This window comes from Medicago truncatula, chromosome 7 (genome assembly GCF_003473485.1).
Source record: "Medicago truncatula cultivar Jemalong A17 chromosome 7, MtrunA17r5.0-ANR, whole genome shotgun sequence".
Taxonomy (NCBI): Eukaryota; Viridiplantae; Streptophyta; class Magnoliopsida; order Fabales; family Fabaceae; genus Medicago; species Medicago truncatula.
Window position 1 is genome coordinate 50,387,046 of NC_053048.1, and position 21,311 is coordinate 50,408,356.

The following is a 21,311-nucleotide window of genomic DNA, read 5'->3' on the forward strand; positions in this document are numbered from 1 at the left end:
ATGCAACCTTGATCCAAGTTATTTTTACCTGCAAGCGTGTGATACACCACCAAATTGGGGCGTATCGGATACACACTTCAGTGACTTTGTTTTGGATGACTTTGGTGATTTTATCTCTATCTCTCTTCTAATCAATAATTTCATTTCATTAAAATAATTTATTTTAATCATTTATTGTCAGTCTCTTTCATCCAAAAATACATTAAAGTCACCAAAGTTATCCAACACAAGATCACTGAAATTCATTCGGACGTACTGGAGTAGTAGTACCTTTATTTTTCTTTGTTTCTTAGATTTTGTTTATTTCTTTACTTTTATTTTTTGACCGATATGAACATATGTTGCTAACGAATTTATTTATTATTTTCCGTGTTATATGTAAACGATAACATTGGTTTTTGTTATTTTCTTCCGTACTATCCGATCTATCGATATTCAAAAAGAGAAATGCATTTAATTATGCCATTTTTATAGGAAACCTTATCCTGCATTTTGGAATATTTTGTTTAGTAAAAAATTTAAGTTCCATGTAATAGAAAAAATAAAGTTCCATTGTTATGTTTTACTTTCATTATCTTAAACTACATTTGCATCTTGCATTCATATTTAATGGAAGGTATCTTCTTCTTTTTTTCTGGTTGAAAATGGTAAATATCATCTTCTCTATTGGTAAAACTTGAAAATACCTTTGGTTTTTTTAGGAAGAAAATATCTTTGATTTGAATTAATATATATAGTAGTGTTTTTATATTAGAAAATTGCTTTTCTGACGTAGAAAACTTCACAATGACATAAGTAAATGACATAATTGCCCCTAGAGGCAGTTAACAGTCGTTCAATAATACCCCAACAATTAACAACCGCTGGAACCTAGCGGCAGTTAACTGCCGCTCACACAAGTTAACAGAACCAATGCAGTCTGCACTGGTTTTTTTTTAGGAAATTTGTCTTGTTTTACCTATAATTTCAAACGGCAATTTCAAAGAAAATCAATCTGAAACAACAACATCCAGCAATCACAAACATCAATATTTCATTGTTTATCAATTATTCGGTAACATTACACAAAACCGATAATGCGTTAACGTTTCACAATTGTTTGAAATTCGTCAAATTTTCCACATTATGCAACACATTACACATAATGTACATTAATTACTAATAAATGCGAAACTCAAATATATATATATATATATATATATATAAATAGTTAAAGGTTAGTTACATATCACCCAAAAAATTGGTCATTACATTATATAACCCAAAAAATACGTCGATGCGTATCGCTCCAAAAAACGGATTAACACCGACCAAAAAGTGTCATATTTCATCTAATAAAAGCAAATCATATAAATGTTCCAGAACATCTTCAAACTCGTTGTTTGCTTTAACCGGAGTGTCATGATTTGTTGGCTTTTTTGGTGGAACCGGTCTCTCTTTTAGCTCAATGTCCATGAGTGCTCGGAAACGATCGTGTTGATCCAAGATTTCATCCTCCCATGTTGCCGCCTCTTCGCTCCTGTGTAGCTTCTAGTCCGTGGATGATGGAGGTGGGAAACCATCTTTCAAAGAAAGAAGGACAAAATGATTTGGGATTAAACCAAGGCAAATCATGTTGCTTTTTGGGTTAACCGGAGGCCGACCTCTAAGTGGGAAAAAAGTCTCGGAGATGTAGTCTAATTGGGTAGTCATCTCTAACACCGGCCTATTGTAACATGATGCAACGATGTGTCCCATATCCGGCAATGTCAACCATTTGTCGGGAGGTGCAAAACTACTAGCATTTTTGGGAGGATACAATCCATCCAAGATGTGGTTGTAACGGCGCTCGCTCGCATATATCTCGATGTATTTGCTCTTATGCTCTTTCAACTCTTTAATAAGTGTTCTCCGCACCATAACATGACTTTCTTCCGTCAAACCCACGGATTCGGCTATAGCCCTAAACCCACAATATCCATCACCAATAACATCCACAATTCTCTCAATGTATAGTCTCATGAATTTTGGCATGTAATACATAGGACTCGGCGGATCATAATTTCTTGAAACCGAGATAGGCGTATGAACCAGAACCGGAGAAATGCCAATGTGAGCACCTTTTCTTTTAGGTTGTGAATTTTCGTGGTGAAGATTGACTTTCCGGATGTTGAGAATCAATAGTCTCCCACGAAGATGGGATCCTACGTGTCGTTTTGATTTTTTTGGGAGCTCCTTTGGTTGGCACCTTTCTTGGAGGTGGTGACAACAATGTGGTCTTCGGAAACGCTAACAACCGCAAACCCTCTTTGATTTCTAGTTTCATTTGGAACGGAACTCTTTCGAGACGTTATTGAATACCACGCCACTCCTCCACGAGCGAAAACAAATCTTCATTACTTTCTTCTTCACCCATATACAACTTATGCCAATGCGGGTGTATCTCATCCAATCGAATGGGCTTGTTGTGACGGATTTTCATAGCAATGAAGCATGTAAAGGTAGGGCATACGACATCCTTTGAACACAACTGCAAGTTTTCTGCTCGATACACAAGGTTTTCCTAGCACGCTCTTCGTCCACAAAAATAAAGTTCATGGCTTGTCTAGACACGTGACCCCCCAACCCGGAGTACAAAGTGACATCTTTGTATCGATTTTCCAATACTGCGACGCTCCTACCAAACGATGATTGTATCTCCCCAAATTGGTTTGCCAACATCTCATCTATTTTTTCCCAACAAGTACCCAAATCACCCTTGGAGGTGGACAAATATTCCTTCACCACATCATGAGCTCCTTCAACTCTATTCGTGGTCCGACACCCAATATGTAACACAAGGTCCGTCCATGCTCTCACTAGTTTGTCCTTGAAAGGCTTCAAAATGGTAGGTTCAACATAGTGAAGAAACTTTGGATGATCCTTACAAGCATCTTGGAATTCCATTAGATTATCCGCATATAACTCTTGAGTAGGAGATTCAACCAATTTTTCCCATGCATTAAATATGATATCAACTAACTTACGATGTTTCTCCTCATCGACAATCTTCTTTTGCCCATCCACCACAACAACATTTTGTTGAACTTTGCAATCGAAGATGATTCTTGATCTAATATTTTTGCCAACATGGAAATAACAAAGTATTGCACTACTACCGGGAAAAACATTTGTTGCGGCATTCATAATACTCTTGTCCTTGTCAGTCACTACCACCTTAGGCATATCACTATTTGGTCCAAGAAGTTTAAGCAACATTTACAAAGCCCAAGTAAAGTTATCCTCCTTCTCAGACGTCATAAATGCAAAATCAACCGAATATGTCAAATAGGTCGAGGTGACTCCAACTATTTCAAACAATAGAATCCTATACAAGTTGGTTTTGTATGTGGAATCCATTATCAAAACAGTCGGAAAATTGTTAAACAACTTTACCGATGTTGGATGAGTCCAAAATATGTCTGGAACGGTTTGACTTTCCTTTTTTTCTCTTACGTAATAAACTTATCCATTCTCATCCAACTTTGAGATTAGATATTGCATCTCCGTCAAGTCACCCCTTTTTTCCCTTTTGAATTTATGACGTTCATTGTAGACTTGCTTGATATTTATCATGGACTCTTTCCTTTTCTTCTTCAAATTTGTCAAAATATTTTTTGGTTTCACCGAAGAATCGGTCAAGTCATGTACAATCTTCTTGTCGTACTCTGTTAATCTTCCGGCAAGAAGGTGCCATGCTACATACGGCACCATCTTATGATTGTGAACGCCATTAAGAATAGCCAATTTGCAAGCATTGTCTTCCCTAACGACATATCCACGCACCTTGAACAAACACCCACATTTTCTTGATCTCGTTGCTTCATGCTTCACTTTTGTCTTCGGTACTTTGTGCTCGCCGCTCCGTTCACAAACCAACTCCAACATAACATTTCTACCTTCACAAGATCTTCTAATGATAACCGTAAATCCAGCCCTATTTGCTTGTCGGCGGACCCAACCGAGCAATTCGTCTTTATCTTTCCATGTGTCTTGGGTCGAAAATAAATGAGTCGTGTCCACTTCGTTGTCACGAGTTTCCACACATCGGAATTGACACTTGAAGCCTCAACTTTAACGAAAGCTTCAACCTTAGCGGGAGCTTCAACCTTAATGGAATCGAAAACTCTAGGTTTTCGATCATCCACATTCTCAACCTTATCTATAAATAAACAACATACAATTAATAAACATGTATCTAATATCATATAATAACATAAACAAACCAAAAAAACAAAAGAAAAAAATAATTGTGAATTTTTTTTTTTTGACAGTAGCACTGCCAAATGAAGTTTTGTAAAAATTTGTAATGGATTTTAACGTTGTAATACATGTTCTTTGATGCATATTGTGTGTACAAACGTCCTAACAATCGATCATCAATGATTTGGAACCAAGATTTTGACAAAGGATTTTTGAAATGCGGATTTTTTTTTTAGGAGTGGTATGGTGATGTAAGGTGATGAGTGAATAGGAGGTAGAGGTTTTCTGGTTTTGGGGGGAAAGAATGCAGCGGTAGTTAACTACCTACATGTGCGGTACCACTGGTTTTGTAAACCAACCGAGTAACCGGTTTTAACCGAGCCGTTCCAATTTTCACCAGTCCAATTACGTAACTGATCCAATAGGTTGGTCGGACCGGACACACCACCGGTTCATGGTCCAACCGGTCCGGTCCAGTTTTAAAACTATGGTTATGTCAATTCTAAATTTTTAAGTGTCGTTACCTTTTCAAACATTTTTTGTGAGGTTTTTAACGAAATCAAGAAAAGTGAGAAAAAGTTTAAATCATGTGCCAATTGTCGGAAAGAAAATGTAACGGCAAGCATTGTGAATAAGATCTCTCTCATTCCCAATTCGCGGAAGAGACCCTTCATCCGACCATTCAGGGATGGATCTAGGAATACATTTCAAGTATGACTAAATAAGTAGCAACTGAAATAATGATCGATCTTTAATATTTTATACTTTAGCGACTAAATTTTCGGTCACTATTTTTATCGCTAAAAGAATTATAGACCCATTTTTACCTTAGCGACTGAATTTTTAGTCACTATTCTTGTCGCTAAAGTTATTAGCGACCGATTTTCATTCCTTAGCGACTGAAAATTAGGTCGCTAATTTTATTTTTTATTTCTTTAACAAAAATTCATGTGTCGCTATAGCGACCCATGGACATGATGTAGATCCACCCATGCGACCATTGGTATTTATTTTTCGCCATATCATCTAGAAGGAAGAAGATATCTTCTACGCTTTTATTCATTAAGGCACCTCCAACAGCTGAGTCTACCATCACTTTAGTTTTGTAAAGAAGTCCAACATTGAAAGTTTCAATAATAAACTATTTTTAAATCCATATGGTAGGCATAACCTAGACATGTCTTCGAAACAATTACAAGTATCATATAACGACTTACCCTTTTTTTGTGAAAAACTAATTATTACTCGTTCAAATAAATAAATTTAGACATGGGGAAATACTTTCCGAGGAAGGCTTGTATCAATTCCTACCAAGTCTTTATCGATCATGCACACATAAAATGTAGCCAATCTCTAATCCTAACACTTTGCGAGAAATGGATGAGCCTAAGACTTATGGCATCATTTGAAACTCCTTTTATTTTAAAAAGGTCACAATCATTAAGAAAATCATATAGATGGTGGTACATATCATCCATTGGCAAACCAGAAAATTGATGTTCTTATATAAAGACAAAAATTCAATGGAAAATTGATGTTCTTATATAAAGACAAAAATTTTGGGTTTATCTCAAAATTGTTATCTTCAGACGCACAATATTATAATGTGGTTTTTTTTTTTACAATGGGAATAACATAGCAATCTCCCCTCCCTATTTTTAGACATGTGAGATTTTCTCGACAAGTTTGCAACATTTTATAAACTTAAAGGGCTAAAATTGATATTTTTTTGTTGGGAGGTTAAAATCACAACTTTTGCAAAACACATTACCTTACTCAGTCGAAATGAATTCGAATTGGTTGAAGTTTAATACAACAAGGGAATATCCAAAATGTTTAAGATCAATGACGATGTTACACCGTATGATTTAAAAGGCCAATTAGACCAACCAAATGGTCTTCGCAAGACATGAAAAAGATGGCAGTGTTGAATATCATCATCCGTCAATCAACACAGTTGAACATGTTCTACCCGTACTTTCAGTCCATTGTATTTTCCTATAGATACAACTCACATGATACCAACTAACCGTTTGTTATAGCTTTTTTAAAAAAGACATTATTTTTTTAAAAAGTAATCACTTTTAACAGTATTGCATGCGTTTGTTACAACTTTTTAAAAAATCAAAATCTAAAAAAAAAATTAAAAACAAGTTGGAATGAGAAGGAAGCTGTTGAGAATAGGTTTTTAAAAAATAGATTTTTTTTAAGGAAAGAGAGAAAATAAACATTAAAAAGTTGAACTAAATTTATAACAAAAAATCTCTTTTATATAATAACTTTAACAAAAAAAAAAAAAAGATTTTCACTGTGATAAATAAACACACAATCGATTGTGATTTTTATAAAATTTTTAAAAAATAATCTTTAAATCATTAATATCAAAATCATTTTTTTAATCCATAACAAACTTCCCTAAAAAAACACAACTAACTCAGTTAATGAATGACAAAAAAAAAGTCGAGTGAAGCGTTTTAAAAAGTAGTGTATTTTTTACCCAAATGGAATCGTTATGACCCGATTGACGGAGAAGCTCCGTTTGTCGTTCTACATACCGACCCGTTTTCTCTCTCTTCTTTCTCTCTCCTCTACTCTCCATCTCTGCAACTCCATTGCTCGTTTTCTACACTCCCAAACCCTACTACCTTTCTTCTTCTCCATGGACAATAATCTCTTCTCCGATAACGTTGATGACTTCTCCGATGACTTAGATTCATCCTCTTACTCCCTCCGTCTTAACCGTCGCTTACCCGACTCCGATCACCTGGATTTCGCACTTGATAGGGTTTACCTTCTCCCCTACAGGTACCTTTCAATCCTCATTCTCCGATTCTAGGTTTTGTTTTTTATTTTAACGATTTTTTAGGTTTTTTTTTTTTTTTTTTTTTTTCGTGTGTGGTTTTCTTCGAAAAAACGTGGCGTGATTATGTTTTATTCAATTTTTGTTGTGTGTATCAAGTAATTGAAAAAAAAGAACGTGGCGTAATTAGGTTTTATTCAATTGAATTGAATGAATTTTTTGTTTGTTTGGTTTGTGAAGGTGGTGGATTGATGCAGAAGGTGAAGGTGATCGTGTGGAAGGTGTTTTGTATACAGTTTGTTCGAATGACGATTCCGAGTCTGAGATTTTGCTTCATCTGAAGAAGGAAGAGGATTCTGAGAAGATTAAGAGTTTGGAGGCAGGGTTTTTGGGGCGGCATTATGCTTTGGTTCCTGAAGGTGTTTGGTTGCGTGCTCTCAAACGGTTAGTGACGATTTGTTTTTGTACTGTTGTATTGAAATGGAACATATTAAAAACCATATTCAGAGACCTAGGAGCCACAACATTTACTATGTATGACCCTTTGAACTCTGTAGAAGATCCACAACCTTTGCTGACTGGAAGTGAAACATGTCAAACATAAATGGCATAAAAGCATGTTGATTGCTGGAACATGCTTTCTCATGGTTGGCCACTTTATTTGAAGTGGCTTTGTGGGCTGCCTGTCCCATAGTTAAAGCCCCGATTCTCAATCCCACAAGTGGGGAAACCCCAGTCAAGTCGACGTATGCATGTTTCCTTCACCGTGCACCAGAACATCTGCCCCGGGCCTAAATGTCGACCTGCCCTCGCTAGATTATAGCATTGACCTTGTCTGGTTGAATTGTACCAGTTTGTCTTTCAACCATTGTATTGTCAACGAATGGTGTAATCCTATTGCAATTGTGGCACTTTTTATTTATTTATATATTTTTTATTTATTTATTTATAGACTTGAGACAGATTTTTTTACAAATTTGCTACCTATTGCTTTTCCTCTTTCACATTATTTCAGTGGTTACTGTTTTGATTCAGTTTACCGCATTTTTGTTACTAATAAGATTTATGTTTTTATTTCGAAACTGAAATGATCATAGCTATTTCTAATATTTGATATCAGATCCGTACATTATGTTTGTTTATTAATTTTTTCATTTTGATTTTTTTATAGTTTTAGACCATTGCTGATATTTAATGAGCTTGAAAATAAGTTTAGGTGATTGAAGAAAAAACAAGGTCAATTCCTCTTCTTCTGAGTTTTATCGTATGAATTATTATGTAAAAACAGAAATCTTCACGTTCAAATCTCAAATCTGTCACAAATTATGCGGCCTTACTCATCCTTACAAAACCGGTTTGTAAGGGGAGTAGTGCCTCCTCTTTATAAACTCTTTGCAAGACTCCTATCTATCCGATGTGGGACTAAAACGAGTGTTGGCTGTTAACACCCCCCCTCACGCTTCAGCCATTGCCTGAAGTGTGGACGATGCAGGAAGCCAACCTCTAGAATCCTATCTGTCTGATGTGGGACTAAATCCACCGAGTGTTGGCTATTAACACACCGCCCCACGCTTCAGCCCGTCCCAATGGGCCTGAAGCGTAGAGGATGCAGGAAGCCAACGATAGATCTCGCTAGGCTCTGATACCGTGTCACAAATTATGGGGCCTAACTCATCCTTACAAAACCGGCTTGTAAGGTGAGGAGTGCCTCCTCTTTATAAACTCTTCTCAAGAATCCTATCTATCCGATGTGGGACTAAATCCGTTGAGTGTTGGCTGCTAACAAAATCATCATGGTTAATTTAGGTTTTTTATTGACTACGGGTTAATCGGTGAAAGTAGTTTAAGTCTTCAAAATTTTATCGTATGAATTATTATGTAAAAGCAAATTTTATTCTGATTATATTTGGATATAAGAATAATATTAAAGATGTGATAAGTTGAATACATGTGCATATTTTTTATTGATTCGAATCCAGAACATTTGAGTACCAAAACCCAACAGATTTAAAGGGTGCTGGCGTTGTCACCTTATAGAAATTTAGCATTGATTTGTTATACCCTGTTATACTAGTATAAATAATTTTAGCACGCATAAATTACACAGATCTTATGCAGGATTCTGTTTAATTTGATGTTAGAAAATACATGACGGTTTTACAAGCCCGTATAATTCATAGGAGTGAAAAAGTGATTCATCTTACTTTTCTTGTAGGTATAATGATTTTAATAATGCAGCGAAAGATTTTGTGAGACTCTTCTATGCAGAGGATTGTTTACCAGATTTGTTCCCTTTGCAACTTAGGATATTTGTTTCATGGGAAACCAGTTCACTGGTAGCAAAGATAAGCGAAAAGGTCCATTTAGTGATTTATTTGTTTTCTTTTCCGGATAGTGTTTGGCTAGGGTAATAATTTTTCTTGAAAAATGCTAGTACCCTACTTTCTGTTTTATTTAAAATATTAAAGCAGCTTTATCTTATGGTTATCAATACTAAATGGCATGATTACAGGAAAATGTGCCTGAATTCTACAAGAAAGCTTGTGACATTTTCAATTCTGCATATGACTCAGTGAGTTGACTAACTATCAAATGATCATATATTGTCCATGTTCCGTTGGTTATGTATGATTCTATGTTATGGATGATTGCAGTTGTATATTTGGGACTTCTCTGGGCAGACTACCCAGCTTTTACTAAATGACAAACCTAGGGTGCCAAACGATTCTTCCGGTCAACCTGGAAAAGAGGTAGTTTCCGCTTCAACTTTCTCTTTGTTTTCTTTTAATATAACTTTGTTAAAGATGTTTCAAGTTTATGGTGCGCTCCATATGGAACTAGATGCTTGACAAGTGACAGTGGAATATTGAAATTAATCCATAAACCTTATAATTTAAAATTTTAGAAATACACTTTTAAGATCTATTCTTAGTTCTGAATTGAATGCTTGAAATCAGTGGTTTGATCTTTTAATAACTTTTTGGGTGCTCCATCTCCACATCTATGCAGGTTCTTTTGGAGTTACAAGTTCATGGACTTGCAGATTCAATGAAGGGTAGTCAGAGCAATGGGATGGTTACAGATAGGTCTCAGATGGAATGTACTTCTAACGGAGACCCTGTTACGATGAACGGAAGCACCGGCGCTGTTATCCCCTATGTAACAGCAAACAACTATTTTCAAGGCAGTAGCTATAGAGCAGTTCGATCTTTAGGCTTGACAGGATTACATAATCTTGGAAATACCTGTTTTATGAATAGTGCCATTCAGTGTTTGGCTCACACCCCAAAACTTGTTGATTTTTTCCTTGGAGATTATCGTAGAGAGATAAATTATGAAAATCCCTTGGGAATGAATGTATGTGAACTTTTTCTTTTCTTTTCTTTTCATGTTAGGTTGTCATTTCGAAGTTTTTTTTTTTTTTTTTTTATATAATTAATTTCTTCTCTCACTCAAATTTATTTTTTCAGGGAGAACTTGCTTTATCTTTTGGAGATTTACTTAGACAGCTGTGGGTTCCTGGAGCATCACCTTTGGCACCAAAAATGTTCAAGATGAAACTGGCTAACTTTGCTCCTCAGTTCAGTGGTTATATGCAACACGATTCTCAAGTAAATACCTTCAACTTGCCCGCTTCTTTTTATTTTTCGAAACATATAACAATTGCTATTTCCTTTTCCATCTCTTTTCATTGATCAATTTTCCGCTATTTCCTTTTTCATCTCTTGCAGGAACTGCTTGCTTTTTTGTTGGATGGACTACATGAAGACCTTAATCGTGTAAAACGCAAGCCATATCATGAAGTTAAGGATGCAGATGGTCGTCCAGATGGAGAAGTGGCAGAAGAGTATTGGCGAAATCACCTTGCTCGCAATGACTCAATAGTAGTTGATTCGTTCCAAGTAAGGCATACACGGCCTTTTTCTTATTGTATAATAATTCCGTACTGAGTTTTTAACATATCATTTAGGGTTCTGTGCTCCCTAAATTTTCTGTATCAGTGATGCACATAATATAGTGATGGAAATAATCAAATAGACATCCTGAAAAGAGATTTTTCTTCTTCTTTCTGTTATGCTAGATACAATTAAAGAAAGTAATTTTTTTTTTCATTCCGTTGTGTAGGGTCAGTTCCGGTCAACATTGATTTGCCCTTTTTGCAAGAAGGTTTCTATCACCTTTGACCCTTTTATGTACCTGTCTCTGCCATTGCCTTCTACAACGACACGAACAATGACTGTAACTGTCATCAGCACTGATGGGGTCACATTGCCTTCTGCAATTACCGTAACAGTGCCGGAAAGTGGAACACTTAAGGATCTAATTGGGGCCTTAGCTGCTTCTTGTTCTCTGAGAGATGATGAAACCCTCTTGGTGGCTGAGGTATTTTGCAGCAGTTATGCTTTTTGTAGGATCATATTGCAAGTTATCGTTATTAAGTGAATCATTATGTGAAATCTGATAACATCAATTCATTAGGCTAATGCAAACACTTTTCATGTGCTTGTCTTAATTTTAAGTCTGATTTTACGGAGTTATATACAGATTTACACGAATAAGATTTTTCGGGTATTGGAGGACAAATCTGACTCATTAGCTGATATCAGAGATCTAGACAAACTTGTCGCTTACCGAGTGCAGAAGTATACTGAAGATAGCCCTGTGGTTGTTTTCAGGCATGAACTTGTGGTGGAAATGTAAGGTTTTTCTGCCTTAATTATACTTCTAACGACCGAGTAAATTCAGTTTGTTCCCACAATACCTTTCTCAATATGTTTGTCACTCATAATTATTTTATACCCCTTGACCTGAAGTACACACTCTCACTGCAGAAATTATGTTGTGATAACATTTTTTTTGCCACATGGTAGACCTCTATTGTTGGGAGCACATACTCCTAGAGTATCTAGTGATATTACATTTTTCACTACCTCAACATCTAAACCGAAGTGCTTGTTTGGTTGTTGGGAGGGGAAAGGGATGGTCCGAGGGGAAAGAGTAGAGGAAAGGGTCGAAGAAGAGAGGATAGCACCTACCTTGCATGGGGTTTATTTGGGGGAACTAAAAAAAGAATTGGGGGAGGACTTTAAAATATTCTTTTTAATAATACTTGAAACAAAGAAAGTATTAGTCATAATCCTTCTCCTATCCCCTCCAAAAACACTCTCCCGAACAAGGTAAGAGATTCTTCTCCTTTCCCCTACCCCCAAAGTCCTCCCTTCCCATTCTAACTTCCAAACAAAGCCTAAAGAAACGTTAGATTCTACTTATTCATGTGGAATTTCACAAAATTTTGCTATTAATCTTTATTGCAGTGTAAGAGGGAAAATGAGAGGAAATGATATTATAATGTTTGTGATTGATTGAATGCTTAAAATGGTAAAAATAAAAATAGTATTTTAATGTGATGTGGCCATAGTGATGTGCTTGATTGACACATAGGATTAGTGGTTCAAAAATGGGGGAAAGCTTGTATATTATTAAGATTAAGATAAGATTAAGATTAATATTTGGTAAATGAGCCTATTTTTGGAGTTCATCTGTTGTTTGGTTGTTTCTTTATTTGCTGATCTTTATGTTCTTTGTTGGTGCACTAAATTTATTGTGTCATGTATTACAGTTACAAGGGGAGGTTTGATAGTAAAATCTTTGGTTCTCCACTTGTAGCAAGGGTGTCCGGTATTTCTTGCGGAGATGATCTTCGTAGGGAGTTTCTAAATTTAATGAATCCATTTCTGATGCAAAACTCTGAAGAAACAAAAGACGAGTATGACAAGGATGAGGATGTTGATGGTGATGATACTAAAAAACTAAATGAAGTTGATGAATTAGGCGAAACTGATAACTCTGAAGCAATAGAAAGTGATGCAGTGTCGAATAGCGGTGCAGAGGATGACATACATTTGTGGACCGACTTCGAATTCTATTTATTACTTCCTGGGAGAGGTGGGACTTATAAGATAACATCGAAAGAACCATTACCTGCCGCAATGTTGTCCGGAAATCTGGAGGTAGCTGTCGTATGGTCAGATAAGATGCTTAAAAAGTATGACATGAGCCTGCTTGATCCATTGCCTCAGGTTTTCAGGCCCCAATTAATCACCAAGAGAACACAAGAATCAATATCTATTTACAAGTGCCTTGAAGCCTTCTTGAGAGAGGAACCTCTTGGGCCAGAAGACATGTGGTTAGTAGATATATAATGATATCAAGTCTTTTTTTTTATCTATGAATGTTTTCATGTTCTGAGAATATTGTATCTTAATATATAATTTTTCATCATGTTTTATATTTCGTGAACATCCTAGTGGAAAAGGCACTGATTGTTGTTGCTTTATATGTTAATTAAGAGTACTGTCTCTTATGGTCTAAAAAGTCGGACATATATTAGTCTTTCTGATATTTGATATTGCAATTTGATGTTCATAAGGTACTGTCCTACCTGCAAAGAACATCAGCAAGCAACTAAAAAGTTGGACCTTTGGAGATTGCCTGAAATTCTTGTTGTTCATTTGAAGAGGTTCTCATACAACCGATTTTTCAAGAATAAGCTGGAAACTTTCGTTGACTTTCCAACTAATGATCTGGATTTGTCAACCTTTGTCGCTCACCAGACTTGTCCATCTCCAAACTGTTATATGTTATATGCAATTATTTGTCACTATGGCGGGTTAGGAGGAGGTCACTATACAGCGTTTGTCCGTGTAAGTAACTCGCAACTTAATTATACAAATAGAAATAATTTTTATGTCTTCATTTTTTGCTTAGGCACTTTATTGTGTACCTAAAAAGTATTTCATTATCTTATTTTATATATTTAGATATTAATTTCTTTGGAGGAAGCAAGAGTTTAGGCAAACTGACCACCTGAGATACAGAGACGTGTCTTCCTATTTTTCTTTAGAAGTTTGTTTCAGTGGACGTTAGAGATTGACTTAGTACACAATGGATTTCCATATAATTTTATAATTACAATTTAGTTCTTATTATAATATATTGATGATTGTTAGTTACTCACGATAGTACAAAGCTTTTGTTTGGCTTCCTTGATGATCCAAATGTATTTTGTAAAGAAAATCTGAAAAACGTCTTTTGTTCTACTTGAGTGGTTCACTATTATGTTTAGGTGATTAATTATTCTATGCATAATTTCACTCTAGTTATGCTTATCCAACTGTATTTATTTCCTTGCAGTATGGCCATGATAAATGGTATGAGTTTGATGATAGCAGGGTTGCCCCTGCTGATGAGGAGACAATAAAGACTCCTGCTGCTTATGTTCTTTTCTACAAGAAAGTTCAGATGAAGACGAAAACCTTAGGTTCAGCTGTGTAATTAGTCATACCAACATGTAAAGCTTGAGGTTTTTAGACAGTTTGCCGATACAGTTGCGCCTGACTTCCTCAAATAGTTGTTTAAGCGCATCCAGTTTGATTTTTATCAGGATTAGCGAAGAGAAAATAGAAGGATTTAATATTGTACAGCTTTTAGAAGCTAAGGGTAAGAGGGTAGATCTTACATTTTTTGAAGTCGGAGGACATGTATACACCTGTTGGGCAACTCGTATATATACAACCTAAAATTAACCAAATTTTTGGATCGGATATGGATTGGTTTTTTTTTTTCAAGCTATGGTTATATATGGAAAATTGCACATTTATTTTCTCGTTTTTTCTCATCTTTCTCTGGTGATCTTCTGTGAAGCCAATTTTTTCAAGTGCTTTAAGCTGTCCTCGTATCTGACTCTTTCATATTCATTCTATGCATTTTTTCCAATTGTCAGTTAGGAACGTGTAAACCTTTTAAGTTTCATATTTGTACCAGAATGTGTACTTGTTTGCATCAACTCCAATTGTTACATCAGATCTTAAGATTGCAAAGCAATTGATAATTGTGGCACTCAATGGGTTTATCGAGCAAGCAAATATACTATTTTTCATTGAGGGTTTTATAATGGCTGAGAATAGATATATGTTGTGAAACTAGAAGTAGAAGTAATCATCAAAGCCTAAGCCAAGTAAGAAACATCTTTTCACCAAGGCTAGTTGACTGGGATCATGATTCTGTGCTGTTCATTAAACTGTAGATATCCTTTTACTAGAAATATATGGTTCAATGCATATTGATTTATTTTGGAATCAGAAAACTGCACTGTCCTGTAGTTTGTTTTTGTGATATTTATGAGTCTACATAATTTTATCAATAGAGAATTTTAGAAAATGAAAAATGCTTAATTACATTTTTTGCCCCTCAAGTTTCATAATTGTGATTTTTCTTCCTCAAGTTTAAAAAATTCATGAATCGTGCAAATGGTGCGAAAAAAGTTGTCGTGCCATAAAACATTTTTTTTTCACTTGTATATCATAGAATTAGCCTATAAGAAATAATTAGATCAATAAAATATATGTATTTAGTCTAATTTGAACCAAATAATCAACTTTTGTTGATCTAACTCAATGACATGACCCACATGTATTACACTAAAAAAAAATATTGAGTGTTTCAATTTGATAATATCTATATTACATAAATATAGTTGAATTTAGACGGTTGAATTTAGTTGAAAAATAGTTGAATTTAATAAGATGCCTTAAAAAAAGATGGTTGAATTTGAAAAAGAACTGATGTGATAACAACAAATTAATAATAGAAAAACGTCCTATTTAAATTGGTAGTTAGTTTATGCGTTTCCTATCATCAGAATGTAGATTTAAATTTGAAAAATAATGAAGTTTTTAATGGTAAATTTGTCTTCCTTCAGACAAAAAAAAAAGGTAAATTTGTCAAGCAAAAGAGTAGTTAATTGTCCTTAGGTTTGAAGTTCCCTTTAGCACAGATTGATTTAGTACAAAATATATTATGAATATATTTGACTCTATGAAGTATTGTCTATCTCAACTTTACCAAATAACTAATATCGACTAATCCTTCAAAAAAAAAAAAAAAAACTAATATTGACTAATTTTGTTTTCTTTGTTGCTTCTTTAATTAATATTTTACATTAGTAAAATTTATTGTACTTATTGAGTTTAGAGTTAAATATTTTTTTATTCCTACAAGATTTATGATTTCAGGGTTGATTTGAATTGAGTCTATACAAAACAACTTATGTAAATAAATAAACTTATGTTTATTATTCATAAGTTTGTTAAGGTAGTTTATGAAAAAATAATTTATGAAGATATAATTTTTGTTTGTGAAAACTTATAAATAAATATAAAAACTTATTTATTTACGTAAACTATTTTTCATAAACTCAATTCAAACGGGACCTAAGTCCGTGACACATAATCTATCTACAGCTTGAGAGAGATGGATAAAGTCACGTGATAGATGAGATATTTGTTGATGTAATAGAAAGATAAAGAAAAATAAAAAATAAAAAGTAAAGGAGTTGTAAACGTGAGGGTGTATTGGATTAGGATTTTAAAGGATAATTTTTGTTTAAAAAAGTATTGAGGATTTTAAAAGACTTTGCAGAATTTTGATGACTTTGATGATTTTAAAAGACTATTAAGGATTTCAATGGATTTAATTCATAAGATTTTAAAGGATTTGAAATGATTTTATGGATTTCAAGAGATTTCAATAGATTTTATGAATTTTAAGAAATAATTGAAAAAAATATCATAACACACTCTCTTTTACAAAATCTCAAAAAAGACTCTTTTATTTATTGGCTTAAATGCTCAATTGGTCCCTTAACTTGATTTCAAGTATTGGTTTGGTCCCATAAATATTAAAAGGTCCGTTTAGGTCCCTTAACTTTATTTAAAATATCGGTTTGGTCCCTTTTGTTAATTTAATTCAAAAAAATGTTAAGTTTACGGAACAAACTAATACTAATTAAATAAGTTAAGGGACCAAACTAATACTAATTAAATAAGTTAAGTTGATTACTTAGGCGTTGAAATGAGGCGCATAAGCGATTTGAAAGACTAGAACTTTCATATTTTACTATTGCAAGGTTTTAATGTCTTCCAAATATGTTTGATATATGCCCTAGTTGTTATAACCTATAGTGGTTTGTATGTGCGGATATTTTATGTGGAATCTCTTGTTCGATTTTGGGTCACCACATTTTTTCTCTCGTGTGTGTTTATTAGAGTATGTGTTGGCCACTATATCAAATATCAAAATAAAAATAAATTATGTTTGATATAATGATTTGAATGCTAGTTTTTCTAATTGATGATTTTTCTTTCATTTGCACAATTCAACGATCAAATCTATCCAATAACATTTTGATGAGACAATGAAAATACAACCATATTAAGAGAAAGTCTAACATAGTCACAAATACAAATAAAAATGTCTTGACACACACATAGATAAATTTTTTTTAAGATAAAAGTAAAAATGACGTGACTAATTTTTTTTTTTTTAATTCTCTTCATTTGTGTATGTGTGCCCAAATATTTTTTATTTGGGTTTATGTCTAGGTAAGAATTGCTCCCATATTAAATGTATTGAGAAAATCCGATTCACACCAATAAATTAAATGATCAAAACTTTGACGTGACAAAAATATAATTACATTTATCTTAATTTTTTTAGAGATTACCAAAATTATATTATTCTATGTTTTAAAAATTTAAGATATATGGCAACATTCATGACCAAACAATCATTAAACAATTCACCTTTTATACTATTTCAATTATTTTGGTTACGAGGGACGTCATCAAAACTGACTATATAACTAGATATACAATTTTGTCAAAAAAAAAACTAAATATACAATTGAATATGCAATATTCATTATAACTTTTATCAATATTTTTAATAAATCACTGATTTAGTGGGGCATTACCTACTTTTTGATGGAGGCAAAACCAAAGTTATTAAAGTCTTGCTAATTAAGTTAATGGGGCAATTGCCCCCAATGACCAATACATGCATTCGTGCTTGGTAGGAATGATAATTGGAGTCAGTCTTGAAGGATACTTGCAAAAAATACGATGGGTAGGGTAAATCCCTGCTATCATAGATTTGGGTTTGTGCTGGATAATTACTCGCCAATTTAAATGAGTATGGACAAGGTTAAGGGTGCCCATCTTCACAACCCGCATATACATATTTATATAATAGGGTTAATACATGTTTACCCCCTGTAATATTAGCAATTTCCAGTTTACCCCTGTAAAAGAATTTGTTTAGAATCCAACCCTGTAATTTAAAGATTTTTGGTTTTTGACATTCATGAATTTTGACCGTACAAAATCGACGATATGGAAGGGGGATAAACTGAAATATCGATGGTATAGCAGGGGGTAAACTGAAATTCTCTCACGTTACAAGGGTCGAAAGTACCTTAAATTTTGTAATTTGATGCCATGAAGGTCCAAAATAAAAAAATCTTCAAATTACAGGGTTGAAATTTAAACAGTTTTTTTTTTTTTTTTACAGTGGATAAACCGGAAATCGCTACTATTACATGGGGGTAAACATATATTAACCCTATATAATATGATAAATAATTTATTTATTGTTGATGCATAATTAATTAATTAATTTACTTAACTATTTAAGCCTAAACCTAAAAACTCCTTAATATAGTAACTGATTCCTCTTGTTGGTATACAATTTTTTAGGGATATTTTGAATGTTTTTTTTATTAGGTTAACACTACGATTTTTTTTTTTGGACAATAGTTTTATTTTAATTGTGATATTTTTATTGTCTTTTCATAATTAAAATGCGGATAATGAATGTAGGTATGAGTATTAAGGTGCACATATGATATCGAGAAAAGCACTAAAGTTATTGTCACGAAGATACAATTCGGTTACATATTCTTTAGGAATGCATGTATGAGAAAGGACATTCTAGTACGGTGTCTATAAGTATCCATCGCCATCCTGCTTGGTTCGACATGATACCTAAACTTTTCACGTGTGGCTGTAACTTATGTCAAATAATTTAGACTCTACATTTCACGTGATCTGTCATAAAAAAAAATCACGTGATTTCTTTAAAATAAGAATTTAATCGACATGTGTAACAATTAACAAAACAGAATCTTATCAACAAGCATTTTTTTGAGTATCATACATACATATCATCATCATTTTGAAAATACTAAAATTAAAGAACTTCACTCTCTTCCAACAAATCAAATCTTCTCCATTTGAAAATGGAAGGTTATGATGCAGTGATATCAGGAGACAAACTGATTCTGAAGGGATTGATTTTCTATGGTTTTCATGGAGCAAGACCCGAAGAAAGGACGCTGGGGCAGAAGTTTTTTGTAGATGTTGATGCTTGGATGGATCTCAAACCAGCTGGAAAATCTGATAACTTGTCTCATACTTTTAATTACGTTGAAATATATCGGTCAGTCACAACAAATTCACCACTTTATTATTATCATATTTTTTCATTATTATTCTGGTCTGGAATTTCATAATTTCATTACTAAGTAATAATTTGCTAGTAACCGATATTCATATATGACAACTCAAACAAATATATTCTGTCAAAAAAAAAACTCAAACAAATGTATAAAAAATAATTTTTTGAGTTAAAAACAGTGAATTTGATTACATCACGATCATTTTTAGTTTTTTCAGGAGTAGATGAATCAATGAAGGTGAAATATTATATATGTTGAAATACTATATTTCATGATCATCATAACTAGTTTAAGATTTTTATCTGTAATGAAAGTGTATATGTTGATTCTCAATTCATATATTTTATTAAGAAATTTTTGAATAAGTGTCCATAGGACATTGTTTAAATAATCAAAAGTGCTAATTTTTGCATAGAAAATTGTAATTTATTAATTTTACGTGTTTGATTTGTATTTTTAAGACAATATTTATTTTTAAAAGATTCTTTAAACAATATCTTTAAGAAAGTTGTCAATGTGCTTCACATGACACAACAATGACACGTAGACATCGATAATAATTTAATAAAATAAAAGTGATTGAATGCAACTAGGTATATGGTGTCGTGTGCTACTGGACACACTTTCAATCTAAAGTATAGCATTTAAGGCATCTTGATATGAAACATGTGTCCAACATTGGTGCATATCACTGTTATTTTGAATTGCATTACTGAATAATTCATGCATTGTTAACATACAAGCAGTCTATTTCCAGAAGCCAAACATGTGTTTGCAGAGCTATAAACACTTGGTTACTGTAATTTAACCAAGGTTAATGATGCAGTATAGCTAAGGAAGTTGTGGAAGGAACACCTCAAAACCTTCTGGAGTCGATGGCCCAAAAAATTGCAATCTCTACTTTGACAATTTGCAAAGAGATATCTGCAGTTCGTGTGAAGGTTGGAAAGCCTCATGTGCCGATTCTAGGTCCGGTTGATTACTTAGGCGTTGAGATTCTGAGACGCAGAAGTGATTTGACAGACTAAAACTTTCGTATTTACTAATGCAAGTTTTTTACGTCTTCCAATTCTGTCTGTTTTATGTAATAACATTACTCTTCCCTCCCTGAGCACACCATCTTTATTTCCTCTTTATCTCTTATCAGTTTGCTTATAAATTTAAAGAAAAAGTTAGGCATACTATATAAACTATAAGCAGATAATTTGGACACCACAGAACAAAAAAACTCAGTGAGATACTGTTATTTTTGAACTGCCAAATTAAAGAGTAAAATATCTTGGTATAGCTGAGATTATAATTGAAGGAGAGGGGAGAGATTTATTTCAATGCTTTGTTTTTGGTTGAGAGTAGGCTAGGGGAGATAATAGTGAATTAAAATTAGGGGTGTGGTTGCGTTGCGATCTTTGATATTGCAGACAAATGCAGTTGATGCAGATGCAATGTAGCTGCGGAGACCACTAAAGTCATTATGTTGTGGTCGTGCATATAGTTGTTGACATCACACGGGAAGGAGCGAGATCTTCCAATTCCATCTCACCAATAAAATTATTAAAAAGATACATCTCCAATAATTGACCACTTGAAGTTTCTTCATTAATTCCCCTTCTTTCATCTCTCCGGCACACCACATTAAAATCTCCAAGAATACACCACGCCCCTTCACCTCTATTAGCACGCTCCTCCACTAACGCCTCCCACATCCTCTCTTAGCCACCAAATCACATTTAGAATAAACATTAACCACAATACATCTCTTCTTCTTCACCCCCCATTCAAGGCACACCCCCACATATCCTTCCCCTTGAAAAGAAAATCGAAAATTTGCGCTTGATTTTCTCCAAAGAGAAAGAATTCCACCACTATTTCCTTCCGACGCTCTAAACGCCCAATCACAATCTTCACCACCCCAAAGAGAATAACATAAAGCCGGAG

The 21,311-nt window shown here is 33.9% G+C and overlaps 2 protein-coding genes across 2 annotated transcripts; both read left to right on the plus strand.

Moving 5' to 3' along the window:
• The first annotated feature begins 6,699 nt into the window (after positions 1 to 6,699).
• On the plus strand, positions 6,700 to 14,685 carry LOC25499505 (ubiquitin carboxyl-terminal hydrolase 8). The gene is made up of 13 exons (XM_013594782.3): positions 6,700 to 7,026; positions 7,262 to 7,465; positions 9,237 to 9,378; positions 9,534 to 9,593; positions 9,676 to 9,771; positions 10,031 to 10,378; positions 10,492 to 10,632; positions 10,753 to 10,923; positions 11,147 to 11,404; positions 11,567 to 11,718; positions 12,642 to 13,208; positions 13,452 to 13,725; positions 14,216 to 14,685. The coding sequence occupies exons 1-13, from the start codon at positions 6,734 to 6,736 to the stop codon at positions 14,354 to 14,356; spliced, it is 2,847 nt and encodes a 948-aa protein (XP_013450236.2). The 5' UTR covers positions 6,700 to 6,733; the 3' UTR covers positions 14,357 to 14,685.
• A 4,345-nt stretch (positions 14,686 to 19,030) lies between these two features.
• Positions 19,031 to 20,519, plus strand: LOC25499506 (dihydroneopterin aldolase 2). The gene is made up of 2 exons (XM_013594783.3): positions 19,031 to 19,357; positions 20,203 to 20,519. The coding sequence occupies exons 1-2, from the start codon at positions 19,158 to 19,160 to the stop codon at positions 20,402 to 20,404; spliced, it is 402 nt and encodes a 133-aa protein (XP_013450237.1). The 5' UTR covers positions 19,031 to 19,157; the 3' UTR covers positions 20,405 to 20,519.
• Positions 20,520 to 21,311: the final 792 nt, after the last annotated feature.